General features: G+C 53.8%; 1 protein-coding gene across 1 annotated transcript; it reads left to right on the plus strand.

Moving 5' to 3' along the window:
- The first annotated feature begins 2 nt into the window (after window positions 1-2).
- On the plus strand, window positions 3-16,741 carry NUGGC (nuclear GTPase, germinal center associated). Its single transcript, XM_086460503.1, has 20 exons — window positions 3-115; window positions 911-980; window positions 3,912-4,068; window positions 5,471-5,566; window positions 5,686-5,800; window positions 6,424-6,646; window positions 6,991-7,194; window positions 7,748-7,984; window positions 8,470-8,645; window positions 8,827-8,845; window positions 9,101-9,181; window positions 9,764-9,869; window positions 10,356-10,489; window positions 10,946-11,110; window positions 12,420-12,577; window positions 13,960-14,098; window positions 14,791-14,899; window positions 15,559-15,695; window positions 16,249-16,339; window positions 16,671-16,741. Exons 1-20 carry the CDS (start codon window positions 3-5, stop codon window positions 16,739-16,741), a joined length of 2,601 nt encoding a protein of 866 aa, XP_086316629.1.
- Window positions 16,742-17,195: the final 454 nt, after the last annotated feature.

Below are 17,195 nucleotides of genomic sequence, written 5' to 3' on the forward strand. Positions count from 1 at the left end.
CAATGTGGGGGATGGAGGACAAATCACCCATCATCTCCAGTTCTCAGCACACCCCAAAGCTCATGGTCCTCCGTGGTCCCAAGGTGCTGCACCCCCAGCTATGGCTTCATCTGTCGTGACAGCGGGCGGCAAGGGCTGGCCCCATGGGCAGGGGCGTGCTCTGATCTCGGGGTTAATAAGGCTCTGCAGTGCCTGGAAATCTCTCCTGGAAACCAGCAGCTTGGGGGCGTACCATGTCTGTGTCCCCCTGAGACCTGTACAGCCCCAAGTGCCTCTTGTCCAAGCCAGTGTCTCAATAAAGTCCTTCCTTTGAGCAGACCTTAGCTGAGCCGGTGCTTTCAGCCTGGGTGTGTGTGTCCGATGGAGATGCCCAGCCTTGGGGACTGGGGAAGGGGCTTGGTGTCCCAGTACAGCCCTGCTGTGGTGGTCAGGGCTGGGCATGGAGACCAGAGCCCATTAGACAGCCTGGGGCTGGTGCCATCTGCGTCCTTGAGCTCAGACCACGTCCCCTCGCAGAGGCACGCAGGCAGATTTGGGGAGGAATCACAGAATCATACAATCATCAGATTGGAATAGACCTCTGAGATCATCAAGTCCAACCGTTGACTTAACACCACCATGCCCACTAAACCGTGTCCCGAAGTGCCACATCTACATGGTTTTTGAACACCTCCAGGGATGGTGACTCCACCACCTCCCTGGGCAGCCCGGTCCAATGCTTGCCCTTTCAATGAAGAAATTCTTCCCCATGTCCAATCTAAACCTCCCCTGGTGCAACTTGAAGCCATTTCTTCTTCTCCTATCACTTGTTCCTTGGGAGAAGAGACCGACCCCACCTCACTCCAACCTCCTTTCAGGCAGCTGCAGAGAACGATAAGGTCTCCCCTCAGCCTCCTCTTTTGCCTGCCAGGTCCACACCAGTCTGGATCATGTTGGTGTTAGGGAAGCCACATGGGCAGAAGGGCTGCGTCCTCTCCCAGGTGGGACTGCAGCTGCTCCACCCTGCCAAAACCTGCAGGAGATGCTCCTCAGGATGCAGTGGGGTGGTGCCCGTGTCTGTGGGAGCTGCGTGAGGACACTGGCACGATCAATGTGACCTAACAAGTGAACCTTTATTTCCGTGTTTCCAGTGCAATTTATAACCCTCCACCACACCCAATAAATACTGATTGGCTTCATCGCAAATAACAGCCCATAGTCCAACCTGATTGGCCACATTACAAGTCATGTTGAAGTCACGTTCACGAATGTTCACACCCATCTTCTTCAAGAAATTAAAACTGCGTCATTACAGGCGGCTGTCTCTTCTCCTGTCCCTGTAAGATGTTCATGCCCCCTGCACCAGAAGTTGTTTATGCTTTCAGCAGTTCCGGTACGTCCCAGCTCGGATTCTCTGGAAAGGCTGGATTGTTCACATGTCCCTTATTTCGTAAATATCCTTCCACACGTGTCCCTGTCCCTTCTCTCCTAGGAAACATCCCTGCTAGACCAACCTGAACGGCGCTGGTCCAAGCCATGCTTGCATCCCCAAGAGATGGAGAAGGGGACATGGGTTTCTCAAGAGAAGCTGCAGGATTCCCCAGAATAACCAAAACAGACGGACAGCAGGTTGACAACACTTTTAGATAGACACCATCAAAGCACCATGCACCTTCCCTGCCCTTTGTGTAGGAAGTGAGTGCAGGATGTCATGGGACAGGAGCACGACACTTATCCCCATAACTTGTGACACCAGTTGGTTTGACACCCTCCCACTCACACCCACCATGGTGTCCCCTCCCCACAGCTTCACAAGCATCACGGCCTGAGTGTCTGGTGACATGGCCAGGATTGCTGGTACGAAAGACACAGGATGAGAAACACCAGCAATGATGTCTCTGAGGTTGCTCTTGATGGATGATGACAATCCATGCACGGGCAGATGTCCTTTGACTTCTAGAGCCATTGGCTGGCACCAGGGTGGGTATGCTGCAGCTCATGCATCTTGCTGTGCTCAGATCACCCAAGGCAAGATCCTGGAGTCATGCCCAAGGTCAGCTAACAAACCTGGTGTTCCAGCCATGTCTGAGTAAATAAGCTGAGGAAGGTTCCAGCGATATCCCAAGTGTCACTGCTGGTCCCCAGGAGCATCAGTGATGAGGCAATAGGGAGATGTGGGGAAAAGTGCATTATCTTAGGGGAAAAAAAACAGGCACGGTGGCTCTTCCATGTGACAGGTCTGGTGGTTTCTCCTAGAAGCTGCCTGTTGGATGAGGTTTTATGTGGTCTCCAGCCCTTGGAAGCAGGTGGGGTGTTAAGCACTGAAACTGTTGCTTCTAGCTCTCAAATTTATGCAAGATCTTGAAAATGCAACCGGAGGGCAACCTACAGAGAAAGGTTGTTGTATCCCAGAATGGTTTGGGTTGGAAGGGACCTTAAAGGCCATCTAGTTCCAATCCCCTGCCATGGGCAGAGACACCTTCCACCAGACCAGGCTGTTTAGAGACCTGTGAAACACTTCCAGGGATGGGGGATCCACAGCTTCTCTGGGCAACCTGTGCCAGGGTCTCACCACCCTCACAGGGAAGAATTTCTTCCTTACATCTAATCTAAATCTTCTCTCTTTCAGTGTAAAGACTTTACCCCTCGTCCCGTCACTGCAGGCCCTTGTAAATAATCCCTCCCCACCTCTCCTGCAGCCCCTTTCAGCCCTGCCAGGCTGCTCCAAGGTCTCCCCGGAGCCTTCTCCTCTCCAGGCTGAACACCCCCACCTCTCCCAGCCTGTCCTCACAGGGAGCTGCTCCAGCCCCCTCAGCATCTTCGTGGCCTCCTCTGGACCCGCTCGAGCAGGTCCGTGTCTGTCTTGTGCTGGTGCCCCCAGAGCTGGACGCAGCCCTGCAGGGGGGTCTCACCAGAGCGGAGCAGAGGGGCAGAATCCCCTCCCTCGACCTGCTGCCCACGCTGCTCTGGGTGCAGCCCAGGGTGCGGTTGCCAGCTCATCCTGAGCAATGTTGAGCTTCTCGACAAGGAATTGCGTGAAGGTTCAGAGGAGCGAGCTGGCCGCCCTCCCAGGAGGAGGGTTTTACATCGCCTCAGCTTTTGCTGCACTTTCATTTCTGCTGTGCAAGAGGAGCGTCCAACAGCTCCCCAGCTCTGAAGCAAAGAGGTTGTATAAACTTACATATAGTTCAATTTCTTTTGTAAGGGTCTTCTTTTGTGCTGATGCTTCTTCCTGTGTAGTTGATATTGGAATTATTGTACTTTGTCTAAATAACATGCTGTCTGATCTTAGCCTGATTAATTAATTAAAACTGTATTTATTGACAGTAAATTTGGGGAAGATTTCTTTCCAAAGCCAAGGTTTCAGTCTCTCAGCTCTTCTGCTGCAAATTACTGGACTTGCTTTCCTGAGAGGAACTTTAGTCTGACTAAATCCTAACCTAGCACTGCCAGGTCCACCACTAAACACGTCCCTAGGGGCCACCTCTACACATCTTTTAAATACCTCCAGGGCTGGTGACTCCACCACTTCCCTGGGCAGCCTGTTCCAGTGCTTGACTACTTGAGGCTGTTTCCTCTCATTCGGTCTCTTCTCAGAGAAGAGACCGACCCCCACCACCATCTCACTGTATCTAGTTGCAAGGACTTGTCTGTTTAAAAGTAAATTTTAAACCTGCTCTTGAGTCTGTCTTGTCAGTCCCCCTGTCTCTAGCGAGTCTCTGTCTTTTCCCACTCTTGTGCACTGAATCCCGCGCCCACCACCAGAGCTGACCCTATCGGACCCTCCAGGGTTAAGCCACGGTGTCCTGCGAAGAAGCCAGAAATGCACAACTTGACAAAAGTCCTGCTGTGACCCCAGAGGAGGTAGCGGTGATGTCCTTCTCAAATCAAGGCAGCGAAGAGTGTGACTCTGCTCTTTCTCTCCCTTTCAGGAGGATCTTGCAGCACTTTCGTTTCCTGGAGCCACCATCTTCTGCTTGGCATACAGCCCCGTTCCCAGTGGAGGAGAACACGGCACCGCCCGCTCAAGGGTGTGCCCAGGTTGGTGTGAGCCTCTGAGGATGGAAGGACAAAGACCCGGAAAACGAGGTGAGTCCAAGGGGATGGCACCCAGCGTCCCCTGTCACCGTACACACCGCTGGGAGGGAGTCCTGCTATTCTGCACCCTTCGAGGTACCCCTGATGGAGAGGAGAGCCAGACAGTCACGCCTCGCATCTCCTCCCTGCCCAGGGGTGCTGGGAGCGCGGCCGCCTCCTCCAGCAGCCGCAGCCCCAGCCCAGGACCCTCCTGGCTGGCTGCTGGAGCCCAGGTCTCTGCCCTGGCTGTGGGAGCTGCTGCTGCTGCTGCTTTCCCCTTTGCAGGGTCAACCCAAGCAAAGCCAAGCCTGTGTCCCACAGACACACGCCCAGGACACCCCCTGGGGTCACAGGTACACGCACATTCGAGGGTCCCTCGAGCATCAGCACGGCCCCTCTGTCCTCCACCACCCCTGCCCTGATGCCCGACTCGCCGGCTGGTCCAGCTCGGTGCTTGCTGCAAACGCACAGCACCCACTTACTCGCCCCACGGGCACCCCACACTCACGGGTGCACAAGGGTACCAGCAGGGACCCCTCACCCACCTGATACCCCTGCTGGGACCTGAGGCCACCCTGCTCGCTGGCTGATCTGGCTTGAAGACAGCTGGTGAATTCACAGACGCACCCCACAGCGTTGGGGGGTACGGGCATCAGGACTGGAGGGGGGTGCAGACACCAGGATGGGGGGGATACAGACACTCGTCCCCCCAGCATCTGGCACCAGGCACCCGTGGTTCCACTCCAGCCACCAGCACGGAGCCCCTCACACACCTCATGCACACTGGTCCCCCCCAGGAGCTAGTTTTTGGGACACACATCATCATTCCTGCCCCATGGCTGGAGGTCAAAGACTCCTGCTTGCTCCAGTCACTGCCCTGAGACCTCACTGGCTCCATTAACTGCCCTGGGACCTCACTGGCTCCAGCACCTATCAGCGTGGGCCAGGGGAACCCACAGCCCTCCTCTGACTCCACTAGCTGGCCCCAAACCCACTCACTCACACAGCTCTCCCCAGTAAGTGGCACTGGGTCCTTGCAGCACACACTCACACAGCACAGGGGATGAGATTTAGGGCTTGAGCTGCGAAGGCGCCTTCCCTAGGTGGCATGAAAGGGGGATTTAACGTAAGCTGAGGCAAAACAAGGGAGGTTTTGTGTCTCTCCGGTAGCTTCCTGTGAATATGGGAGGTAGGCGAGATGTTAGGTGAGGTGAGGTGCGTCCTCCCTCTGAGTTCATCCCTTTCAGTCCCAAGGGCTTTTGTTCCCACCAGGAGCAGCTGACAGACAAAGCGGTGGGTTAAACGGGAGCTTTCCCTCCAACAAGGCGGTCGCAAACCATCTTTGGTGGGCAAAGCCTCTAGAGAGAAGGGGAGAACCGATGCACTAATGAGAAACCCCCTTTCACCCAAACAGGGGGCAATGCTGATCTACCGACAGAGGCTGGCCAGAAAAAAAAGTCCAAGAGAGACCAAAATCCTGAAGACGGGAAGGAAGAGGCTCTGAAGGACTGTGAGTATGGCAAAGCCATGGTGCCTGGGGCCGCTGGGGAAATGCTTGGCTTGGGAGATGCCTCCCTAAGAGAGGGCTGCAGGCACAGCTCTGACCCTCCAACCATGTCCTGCCTGCAGATAAGAGGGTGCAAGATGACCTGAAGGACGTTCTGCATCGGTCTGCAGAGAAGCTGTCACAGTTCCTCTCCAAACACAGCCTGCCTGAGACAAGACAGAGGATCGAACATCTCAAGTGAGGGCATAGACTCCAAGAATGCATTGGGTTGGGAGGGACCTCTAAAGGTCATCTGGTGCAACCCCCCAAAGGCCATCTTTCCATTCTTTCATGGAAAGGGCTGGTACAGAGTTTTTGCCACATACAAAGGCTCTGAAGACATTTCAAGGAAGGTTTATTCCCCCCATCAGTGGAGGCAAGCGGTGTAGCGCTCCTTGGCAGCCCAGGAGGCAGCTACAGCTGCGGAGCATCCCTGGACATCCAGCTTCAACGGCATTCTCCTCCCTCAACCCGAGGAGAGACTTCTTGTACACGCACAGGCCACGGGTGCAGGTTGTCCCGGCTTTGCAGAGCTGCCTGGAAACCCTCTCCGAGGGCAGGAACCACCGTCTGCTGGTGGGATGAAATGCCCGTTAGAAGGTGACATTTCCTGCAACGCTGTGACAAGGCTGAAGCCCATGTGGTGTCCAGCGTGCCACTGGGAATCTGTCCTGGCACTGGACAAGGGGATATTCAGGATCCCACAAGTGCCCGCTCAAAGTCGCTTTTGTAAGACACAGAGTTTTATTCCACCCCTGTGAAACGCACAAACACACTCGAGTCATTTAAATGGTCCTTTTTTTCTCTCTCTCCGTCCTCAGGAACCGCCTGACAGGCTTGAAGCCAGACATTTTGCAGGATCCCATTTACATTGGCCTGTTCGGCAGCACCGGGGCAGGGAAGAGCACGTTGCTGAATGCCATCATAGACAAAAACTTCTTCTTGCCGGTGTCTGGGACCAAATCCTGCACGTCCTGCGTGGTGCAGGTCAACGCAAGCCCCAGCAAACACTACGAGGCAAAAATTCACCTTCTCACAGAAGAGGCACGGATAACATTTCTACTTTTGCCCTTGAAAGGGAAGGAGACTGCATCTTAGCAGACTTCTCTGGAGGGCTGTGGGGTGGAGGAGGGTGCAACCCCAAGGGCCAAAGCGTGCCCAGAGAAGAGATGGACGCTGGCACTGGTTCCCCCTGGTTTAGGTGCGCAAGGAGAGAAGAAGCAACGCGACTTCTTCCTTGCCCTCCTGTCGTGGAGGCTCGAGACCCCCCTCAGCCATGCCTGGGTGCTGGTTGTCCCAGGTCAATCTCGCTCAGGCTGTGTCCTTCCCCTCCCTCTTCCAGGCACCCCAGCCATTACCTCTTGTGTGCATCTACTCTGTCTCAACAGGAGTGGAAGGACGAGCTGAAGGGTCTGGTGGCACTTGCAGAAGGGGATGGAGACATGGATGACAGTGAAAGACAGGAGGCTGTTTTGAAGATCTCTGCTATCTATGGGGGAAAAGCTGGAACTAAGAGTTACAAAGAGCTGTGTAGTATGAATCCCATCATCCCTATTCCCACTTCAAGATGTATCACCTTCAGGAGGAGCAATGTGAGTAGCCCGTGTATTTCTTGGCCAGGATGAGCACTCCTCTTGTGTCCTTGCAAAAGACAGTCAAGGATCTTCACCCCTTGGCTTCTGTCTCAGCACCAGTAAGAAAGGACAGTTTTTGGAGCTGGGCCATCTCTCTGGAAAGGGCAGGCAGGCTTGAGGGGCAGGGTCCTCTCCAGATCTTGTTAAATTGAACTTCTGCAGTGTCCCTGGGTGGGAGAGCAGCAGTGCCCAGCAGATTCCTGAGGGAGAGGGGGAACACTAGCACCATGAGCTCCTGGGGGGACTCCTGTTGCCCACTGGGGATGGGAGGTGATGCCTTTTCTCCGTCTTTGTTGGCTTCATCATGTTGGGAAGGGTGTGGGCTTCTTGGGTTGTCCCACCAGTGGTGACACTGGGAAGTTGTTTCCCCTCTTCATACCATGGTGTCCACACCCAGGGCGTGGCGCTGGGAGTGGTCACAACCAGCTGGGGCAGGACGTCATGGCTTTCTGGTATCGCTGAGGTTCCTTGCTAAGGTTGGGCACTTCTTTGTTCTCTTGCCGTGTCCCAGGAAAGAGACTTTGCAAAACAATTGCGCCCGTATATCTCGACTCGGAGCAATGATAGTGGAGAGCATCCTCCAGAAGCAGGCACCAGTGTAGAAGGCAGAAACGCACAGCTCTGGCCTCTAATCAGAAACGTGGAAGTGACCATCCCAAGGGTGCTGGTGGTTCCCGAAGGTGTCGTCTTCCTGGATATTCCAGGGACGGGCGATTTCAATAGCAAAAGGGATGCCATGTGGAAAGAGGTGACTGGGCTAGGTCTGTCATGGGGAGGATGGGGATACTTGGTGGCTCTCTGGCAGGGAGCTCGGCCGTGCTGCAGCGGTGTTCCTGTTCCACACGTGACGGAGGCATCGAGGGTCCTCAGCCGGGCTGTGAGGAACAGGGAAACCTTTGAGCAGAAGAACCACATTAACACTTCAGCGTTGCCCACCTCAGCTTTTATTATTTCTCTTTCTTCCTTTGTGATACCAGGCCACCACCAAACACTCCACCAGGGCAAGCAGTGGTGTCCAGTCCAAACCGCCATCTGGGGCCACCCTGGGTTGTAGGATTTGATGGTGGGAGGCTGAGGTCTCTGGTCAGAAATACTTGGTCAGAGGGATTGCACATCCTCTTTCTTCAGCCAGAGTTACTGGGATTTCAAGGTGCTCAGCATCTCTGGCATTTATTCTTTGCTGATGGTTTATATCTTCTCTTTCTGGTGCCTCTTCTCCTCCTCCCATGGCAGAACATCAACAAATGCTCTGTCATTTGGGTGGTCAACGCCATCAAACGGATTGGGGGAGACAAAACCCATGAGGTGCTGCTGAAGGAAGGCATGAAGGCTTTCCAGTGTGGGATGTGCCAGGACATCTCCTTGGTGGTCACAATGTCTGATGAGATGGATGTGGCTGAATACTGTTGGTAAGGGAACAATCTGAATTCCAGGGCTCTGGGGGAGTGTGGCGCTGGGAGGGTGATGCTGGCTCTGACCCCGCCTGGTCCGTGTTGGCACGGTCCTTCCCTTCTCCTTACAGGAGCAGAGGGCTATTTCCTGATAAAATCATTTCTGTGTGTAATTTCTCTTTTGATTTTATCTTTCCAGGGAAAACAACATAGGCAATGTGAGTATTTTTCAGACTTCCGTCTCTTCATCGCTTTCAGGTCCTTTAAGAAAACTGGAGAATTTTCCATACGATATTGTGTGACTTGAGCAGAACTGGTTGACTTAGTGCAGAACCCAGCAAGTCCGTGCCGTTCTTTGCCTTGTCTTAGGGAGAAACTGTGCTGGACATTTCTTTTGGTCTTAAAAACTCAGGGATCTACTTAACATTGTCAGGGAACAGCAGTAATAATGCCTATTGTTCTCCCCAATGTAGATGAATGAACATGATGCCATCCTAGAAAGGAATGAAACTGTGAAGCAGGAGAAGAGAGTAACGATGAAAGAAAACTTGGAGGTAAAGTAGTTTGAAAACCTGGACAGGGTTTGCCTGTGTCATGAGTCTGTGTCCCATGGCATGTCTGTATTACAATATTCTTGTAATAGTATCTAAACACAAGTTCTCCGTGAAGGCTGGCCGTTATCTAGGCGCTTTGGATTGCTCTGAACTCTGCCTTTGCTCTGTGGTTGGCTCCGAGTTGTCTTCCTGGTCACCTCCAGTTTAATTTTCCATTGTATATGCGAGAACTGTAGGAACCAGTTTGCGGGTGGGGATGAGCCCTGATGCAGAATTTGCTCAATAAAAGAGAAGAACCCAAATGAGATCCCTCTGCTGTAGGATTCTATTCAAAAAGAAGAGGCTTTTGTGCGTAGTGAAGCAGCCGGCTTTTGGCCCAGCTCTACCTTTGCAGCGTTGCACGCGGTTGCAGAAGGAGGTTGCACGTCAGTGCAGAAGGAGGAAGGGAAGAAACTGAGCTTGAGCAGGAAAGGAAAGAAGTTCTGGGGGAGGTGGGTGAAGCAGAGAGGTTCATTACGTTGTCCTTAGCGCGGATTTGGGGACAAGGCGTTAGTGAGCTCGGTCGCTGTATGTGTTTTGCAGAGAAAGCTCCCAAGCGACTCCTACGTTCTGCACAAGCCTGATCTCGTGTACACGGTCAGCGCCCGGGAGTACTGGACGGGGAAGGTGCTCAACAAGGAAGAAACAGGTGACCTTGGGGTTTCTCTCTGCGTGAAGCGCGCAGGGACGCTTTGCGCCCTTGCTGAGGGAAGCCAGCCCCGTGGGAAGCCTGGGAACAGTGTCTGCATTTGGAGACGTCCCTGGGAATTGCCTTTCCCCTTCCTCCTCCTTTCCCCCCTCCCTGCCCCCTTCAAATCAGTGATTAAAAACAGTGCAGAGGCAAGAGAAGGTGCCTTGAGCTCAGCCTGGCCTTGCCCCTGCCCAAAGGTTCTTCCTAAGAGGCAACGTTATCGAGATCGTTTGGCTTCCCCAGTTGCCTCATCGTTCAGTTCAATGGCATAGTCCAGGCAACTGGTTTGGCAGCAGAGGAATCCTTAAAGCCTTTCTAGAGATTCTGCATCCCCCATGAACCTTCTCAGGCCACCCTTTGTGAAACGCTGATGTCCCAGATGTTCCGCAGGAGGAGCTGCTGCCCTCTCGCACTGCTAACTCCACCTTGCTTGCACGGTTGCAGAGATCCCAAAGCTGAGGGAGTACATCCAGAAGTTTTACGAAGAGCACAAGAGGAACAGACTGATGGATCATGTGGAAGAGGCTTTGGTCGTTTTCTCACTGATTCAGAGTCTCCGGTCCAGCCACAATGCGCAGGTTTGTCCAGAACAGCCTCAGAGAACACCACTCTTTTTTTTCTTTGCTGGGCAGGTGGCAATGGTTCCCGACAGGATTTTCTCCTTTGAGCAGGCAGCTTGTGCTGTGCGTTTCCAGCACGACCCATATACAAACCGCTGGCAAAATACCTTGCAGTGGGCTGACAAACACAGCGAGGCACTGCTGCCCCGAATAGCTGCACCCAGTTCCACTTGACTGCATCTCCTACAGCTTCCCCAGCAAAAGCACCCCAGGCTGTTCTCCAGCTCCGGGGACACAGAGGGACAGTTTCCTTCTAGGTGTTTCTGAGCACTGTGCCTGGCCTGGGGGACACGGTGAGGGAACAGGGGCAGCACTGGTTGCACTGGTGGCAGGGATACTTGCAGGCTTAGGTTTACACTGCAGCCAGCACGAGGTGTTCACTGACCTTTTCCCCCTGTTGTCCATTCATTCCAGTACCAGTATGTGAAGACAAGTCACTTGAAAGACTTAATTATGGAAAAGATTGTTGATTTGGGGAAAGACATTGAAAAATGTTTTACACCGATTGACCAGCCACTCACGGAAGGCGTAGCTGACGCAAGGAGGTTGCATAATACAACTATTGATAGGATAGTCAAGGCCTTGGGTCTTGTCAAGGTAATTTTAAAAATCTCCAAGGTAAGATTCTCCACTGGGGCAGGTGGCATTGGTGCCACAGACTCAGCCAGCTCAGCGGGATGTCTCCCACCCTGGCTGGGTGGAGAGAGGGCTGGCACAGGAGGTTGGGCACATTAGTAGGGCAGATGTGAAGACCGTGACTCGCTTTTTCCTTTCTCAGTTATCGTGAATTTGAACGCAAACTCAACCGCCTCGATGCACTTTGGGTGCTCATCCTCAGGGCTGGGATGTGGAGCTCTGTTCCCTCCTTGCAGAACTTCCTCTCATTTGACGCGCTCAGGGATGATCCCCTGGAGCAGCACAAGCGCCAGCCAGACTCTGTAACTTGCTGGCTAAAGCAGTGACCTGGAAGAGAGGGAAAAGCGTTGCCTGATTAAAGCCCAACACGCAACAACCACGGGATACAACACAGGCAGCTTTAGGACTGTGTCTTTGTGGCAGCTGCAGCAGAACGTGCTGAGACATGATACTTCCTACCCCCTTGAAAGGCAGCCTGGCGTGTCGGGGCAGGGCGTTGCTTCCTCGGCAGGGCTGTACGCTAAACGTCAGCGCTGCAGTTTAAGCCAGGCTCAGCCCTCAGCTCAGCCCCCCACAGCTGCTCGCTCACTCATCCCTGGCAGCGATGGGTGAGGGAATCGGAAGCATAGAAGCACCAAATTTTCTGGGTGGAGAGAAAAAAAGGTTCAATAGGTAAATCAAAGGCTGAGCCTGCAAGCGAAGCCAACTCAGGAATTCAGTCGCTTCTTCCCGTCGCGGGCGGGTGTCTGGCCATCCCCAGGCAAGCAGGGCTCCATCATGGGTAGCAGTGAGCTAGGAAGACAACCACCACCACTTCAGACGCCCCCTTCCTCCTTCTCCCCCCAGATTTATTGCTGAGCATGGCGTCCTATGGTCTGGGGATGTCCCTTGGGTCAGTTGGGGTCAGCTGTCCCATCCGTGTCGCCTCCTAATTCCTTGTGCACCCTCAGCCTCCTCGCTGGTGGGGCAGCATGGGAAGCAGAAAAGGTCTCGATGCTGTGCAAGCAAGGCTCGGCAATTACTAAAGCATCCCTGCGTTATCATCGCTGTTTTCAGCACAAATGCAAAGCTCAGCCCCGTGCAAGCTGCTGTGAAGAAAATGAACTCTATGCCAGCCAAACCCAGCACAATCAGGCTGTAAATGGGTCAAAACACGTGGAGTTCAGGTCGCCTGGGCTTGCTGGGTAGTGCAGGTCATGGTCGGGCATCAGTCCTGTCCGTGCCTTACTCCTCTGTGTTTCTGCTCCCGCAGCGAGACCACGGGTTCCAGGGCTATCACAGGACGCTGAAAGCCGTGTGCCTGAACAAGGGCGCGTACCCATCCCGGGTCTTCGGCCGGCTAGACATCAACAGCTCCCTGGCACAGCCCATCTATGAAAAAATTGACATGAGTTTTGGGAACATGTTCAGGTGAGCGACTTCCTTCCCTGCGGGAAGTCAAAGGGTGCAGAAAGGGGCCCCCAGGTGCCACAGCTCACCCGCTGCCCGACAGCAGGATGGAGGCTCCAGCCCGTTTCTGATGGGGATTTGTCCAACCTCCAGTATTGAGGACCTCACACCCTCCCTAGGCAACCTACGGCATCACTCCGTGAACCCTTGCGCTACGAAACATCTCCTGACCTTAATGCCCCAGCTCTTTCCTTCCTCAGGGTTATGGAAATAGGCTGTTGCTTTCTGCTTCCCAGTGTCCTCTTCTGCATTGGAAGACTCCCCCCAGCGTTTTCCCCTTCTCCTGATTCAACAGATCCCAGTTTTCCATCCATCCCTGTAAGACTTGACTTTCCATCACCCATCCCCAGCCTGTCTCCAGCTTCTGTCTCCCTGAAGCACGGTGCAAATCCTGGCACTTACTGCTCCGGGGAGAGAGGCTTGCACAGTGGGATACCCTCCTCCAGGGTATCTTCTCACTGCGTACGCACCCTGGGGCTGCTGCCTGGTTTTATACCCACGCCCTGTCGTTGACTTGCTGCCCTTTCAATTGCTGCTGCCGCTCAGCTCTTCCCCAGGCAGCATTTGCAGCTCTGGTGCATGATTCCATGTGGAGGTGCCCAGCCGGGAAGTGCCCAGCGCTCTTGGCTTCCCCACCGCCTCACAGACACTGCGTTTGCTTGCAGCCAAAGCCAGACTGGTTGGTGTGAGTAGCCCAGTCCAGCCAGTCCAGTTTGGTGTTTGCTCGTGAATTACCTGTATTTACATGAGTACACACAGAGAGGATGGAGTGAGGTCATGCAGAGAGCAGTTAGGAGGAGGATTTAAGGAGGAGAAGGGACCGAATGCTTAATCTGAAGAGCATTGTGCCTCCCGTGGCTACCGATTGCCCAGTGCCCAGCAGATTTGGGGAGCAGCAACACACCACAGCACCCCAAAACCTAGGCCCCTCGAATGTTGTGAGTGACTCCAGGTACCACCAAGTGGGATGTGAACATCATCCCAACCCCTGTGTCCCGGAGGAGACCTGCTCAGGTCATTGCTGCCGGGCCAGGAGAGCTTACTCCAGCCAAGGCGGAGCAGGGCAGCATTTGTGTCTTCAGGCTTTAGAAAGGGACAGCTCATGGTGCCCAACATTGGTTCTTTTCAAAGAAAAAAATAGAAGTTATGTGGCATCCTCAGTCCAGACGATCCAAAGGGAGTTCCTGCTTTCTGGGACCATGGAAACTGTGCTGCTCTGCTTGCGGTGACGCACCCTCCATTCCTGTGCCTTCCCCTTGGCTTCCTGCCCCCATCGGGGTGGGGAGGTGGTGGATCATGCACCGCCTTTTTCCCTCTCCTCGGTGAACTTATTGCCCCAACAGGATCCAGATGGGCGCCAGCTCCACACTGAAAGCCTGCCTCGACACGTTCAAAGGTGCCGTGCAGCAGCAGCTGCAGAAAGCCATGACGGAGCACCCGGCGGCTGACCTGAAAGACGAGAACCGGTTCCTTCAGCAGGAGGTGCGCTCGCCTTGGAGGGGAGTGGGAGGTGGCCAGCGAGGGGCTGTTCAAGCCAGAAGGAGCACTAGAAGAGGGGACAGGGGCAGAGCACAGTCTTTGTAGGACCTGTTGGGGTGATCAGGTGTGTTTTGAGGTGGTGGAGAGGTGAGAAAGGGAGGTAGGAGACGTTCCACCTTGTCTTTAGCAAGCGTGGAATTGAGGAGTGTGTGGAGTCCATGCACTTGTTTTTGTATCCTAGCCTGAAACTTCCCATTTGGAGAGGAGAGGAGAGGAGAGGAGAGGAGAGGAGAGGAGAGGAGAGGAGAGGAGAGGAGAGGAGAGGAGAGGAGAGGAGAGGAGAGGAGAGGAGAGGAGAGGAGAGGAGAGGAGAGGAGAGGAGAGGAGAGGAGAGGAGAGGAGAGGAGAGGAGAGGAGAGGAGAGGAGAGGAGAGGAGAGGAGAGGAGAGGAGAGGAGAGGAGAGGAGAGGAGAGGAGGCGGGATTGAGTATCTCGAGCTGGAAGGGACATATTCCAAGTTAAGTCAGAGCACAGTGAAGAGGTGATGCCCACGGGCACCAACTGTTCCAGTCATCTGTTGATTGCCACACTTCAATTGAGATGGTCATTGTGAGATTATTAGCATCAGGTTGTTAGTGTTGATCCTTTCTCATGACCGAAGTGATGGTGGCAAGCGTTTGAAGTTCTTCTTGCAGACGGACTTCATCATCAGGGACACTGAAAAATTCATCCTCCAGAAGAAAGCCGACATCTACAACTCCCTTACCGTATCCATTCAAAACGACCTGCTGCCTTGCTATGAAGGTATAGCCAGTCACCTCCTCCTCTCGTCATTTTATACTGAAGGTTCTTTTGGTTTTTACAGAATAACCCCAACAGGGGCTGAGAAGAAGAGTCCAGGCCTCCAGTCTGCCTGTTTTAGGTCTAGGAAGAAAACCACAGGGCAAAAGCTTTACTTGGGCATCAACTCAGAGACATTTCTCAGGTCCAAACTAGATCATGCTCAAAGCCAGAAAATCGGCTGCCTGTTCTCTACCCTGATTTGCTGATTCTTGTAAACTGCGGATTCTTGTCTAGAATTCATTTGTTGCTGTCTGCCTTTGAAGCACACCCTTTGTGTCTCCTTTAGCATCCTGAAGTGAGAAGCTTGCGACTTCGTTACTGCCTTCCTTTCCCAGCAGTAGGTGGCATCCTCAGAAAACGGAAAAGCTAAAACCCAGAATGCAGAAGTCACTCATGTCCACTTTAGGAAGACACCTGAATCGCTTGCTTAGTTAGTTCTGAAAAGGGACTGCTGGGCCAGTTAGCCAAGCCTAAGCAGGAAAGTGTCCCGGAGATGGATCCCCTCCAATACAGCAGTGCAAAGCTCTGCCTTTTCCTTTGCCAAACCTCACCACTGGCCCTCCTTCCCATGGGCACCTGGGGTCTGGATCTCTGTCTGATAGTCATCACTTTACCAACAGAAGCTGCCAGGCAGAGGGGAGAACAAGCCTTGAGGAGGATGCAAACCATCCTTAGCGAGGGTATAAGGAGAGAGTTGGAAAGGGGAATGTTTGAAAAAGCAGAGAAGATCATGAGAGGGCACTTCCAGGCCCTGAAGGTAAGTTGTGCTCCTTCTTGTTCCTTGGGGGAGCTCTCTACGGCCTCGGGCGGTGTTTAGGGGTAGAGGACAACGTGCTAAAAAAGGATCTGGTGAACACGTGTGTGGTAACATGAAGGTGTCTCCTTGCGAGGCGTTGGCATCAGGAGGCTCTCACGTACACTGGGAGGCCACTGCTGGCATTGCTTTTGTGGCAGGAGGGATCTCCAGTGGTGCCCAGAAGCATTGTTACTGTCATTAATCCTTTCTGGCTGCTCACCAGTGTGGACCCAACTGAGCCCAAGGCACTGATGTGGGTCTGAGCCCCATACTCGAGGGTCTGCTCGCAAACAGCTAACTTGACTCGCAGTTGTCGTCCCTAAATGACAACTCCATCACTCCCATCCTGAAGTTGGTCATGATTTGGGCTTTAGAGTAGCTCAGAGCTGCTCCCTCTGCATCTGAGAGCTCTCAGCCCCAGCGGGCAGTAACAGGGGGACCTGGGGGGGTTGGCAGGGTGAGGGGCTCCAAGCCCTGTGCCCTGCTCACATGCTTGGCTGTGTGATGGCTGCAGGTGGAGATCATCAGGAAGATGGAGCAGGACTTCTCTGACAAGCTCACTCTCATCTTTTGCCCATGGGACCAAGTCAACAGCGAGCTGCCAGGTACAGACCCAGTGCACCGGCTTGGGGGGATGTTGTGTGCAGTGCATGAGGCCCCAGGGCCTGCAGCCCCATTTTGGAGGAGCAGGGCAAGGGGAGAACAGGACTTCCCAGCTGTGGCAATGCCCAAAAGCTGTCCGCTCTCCTGCAAGCCACCTTTCTCCTGCTGTGCTCCAACTCCCAAACCTGAAGTGCCAAAGAACCAAACCCCGCAGGAGAGACGGACTTGGTGAGGATGGTTGGTCACTTCAGGAGCAAGGAGAGGTGACAGATTTACCATGAACCACCTGTCCTTAATGGACTCCTCTTCTTTTTTGGGTTTTTTTTTTTGTAGACTTGCAGGATGAGATCTCCTCCATCCGCAGCATTCACGAGAAGCTGCACCCAGCCTGGAAAGGGCTCTGAGCAACCTGATCTAATTGAAGACGTCCCTGCTGCAGAGGGCTCGGACTAGATGACCTTTGAAGATCTCTTCCAACCCAAACCAGTCGAAGGTCCTACGCTTAGAGTGATGCAGGGATGGTCTCACATGATTCGGTTTTATTATTCACATCGCTGGCTTGCTCTCTTTACTCTGGGGCTTCGTAAGCAATCATCTCAGGTGAATTGCTGCCCCCTATACAAATATTTCTGAGCTACTTTGTGTGCATTTTATTATCCTCCATAAGTCAGAGGCCTGTGCAACCCCCAAGCGCCCTTCCCTGCGCGCTGTGATGAGTCCCACACTCTTCAGCAGTGACCCTCCGTCCCAGGGTTGCTCTGACCTTGACTCCTCCTGTTGGGTATCACCCTGGAGCATGGGGCTGATGCTCTCCCAGGAGGAGCGGGATTGGGGTACCCGCGTCTCTGACCAGGTTAT

Source organism: Leptosomus discolor, chromosome 2 (genome assembly GCF_034619465.1).
Source record: "Leptosomus discolor isolate bLepDis1 chromosome 2, bLepDis1.hap2, whole genome shotgun sequence".
NCBI lineage: Eukaryota > Metazoa > Chordata > Aves > Leptosomiformes > Leptosomidae > Leptosomus > Leptosomus discolor.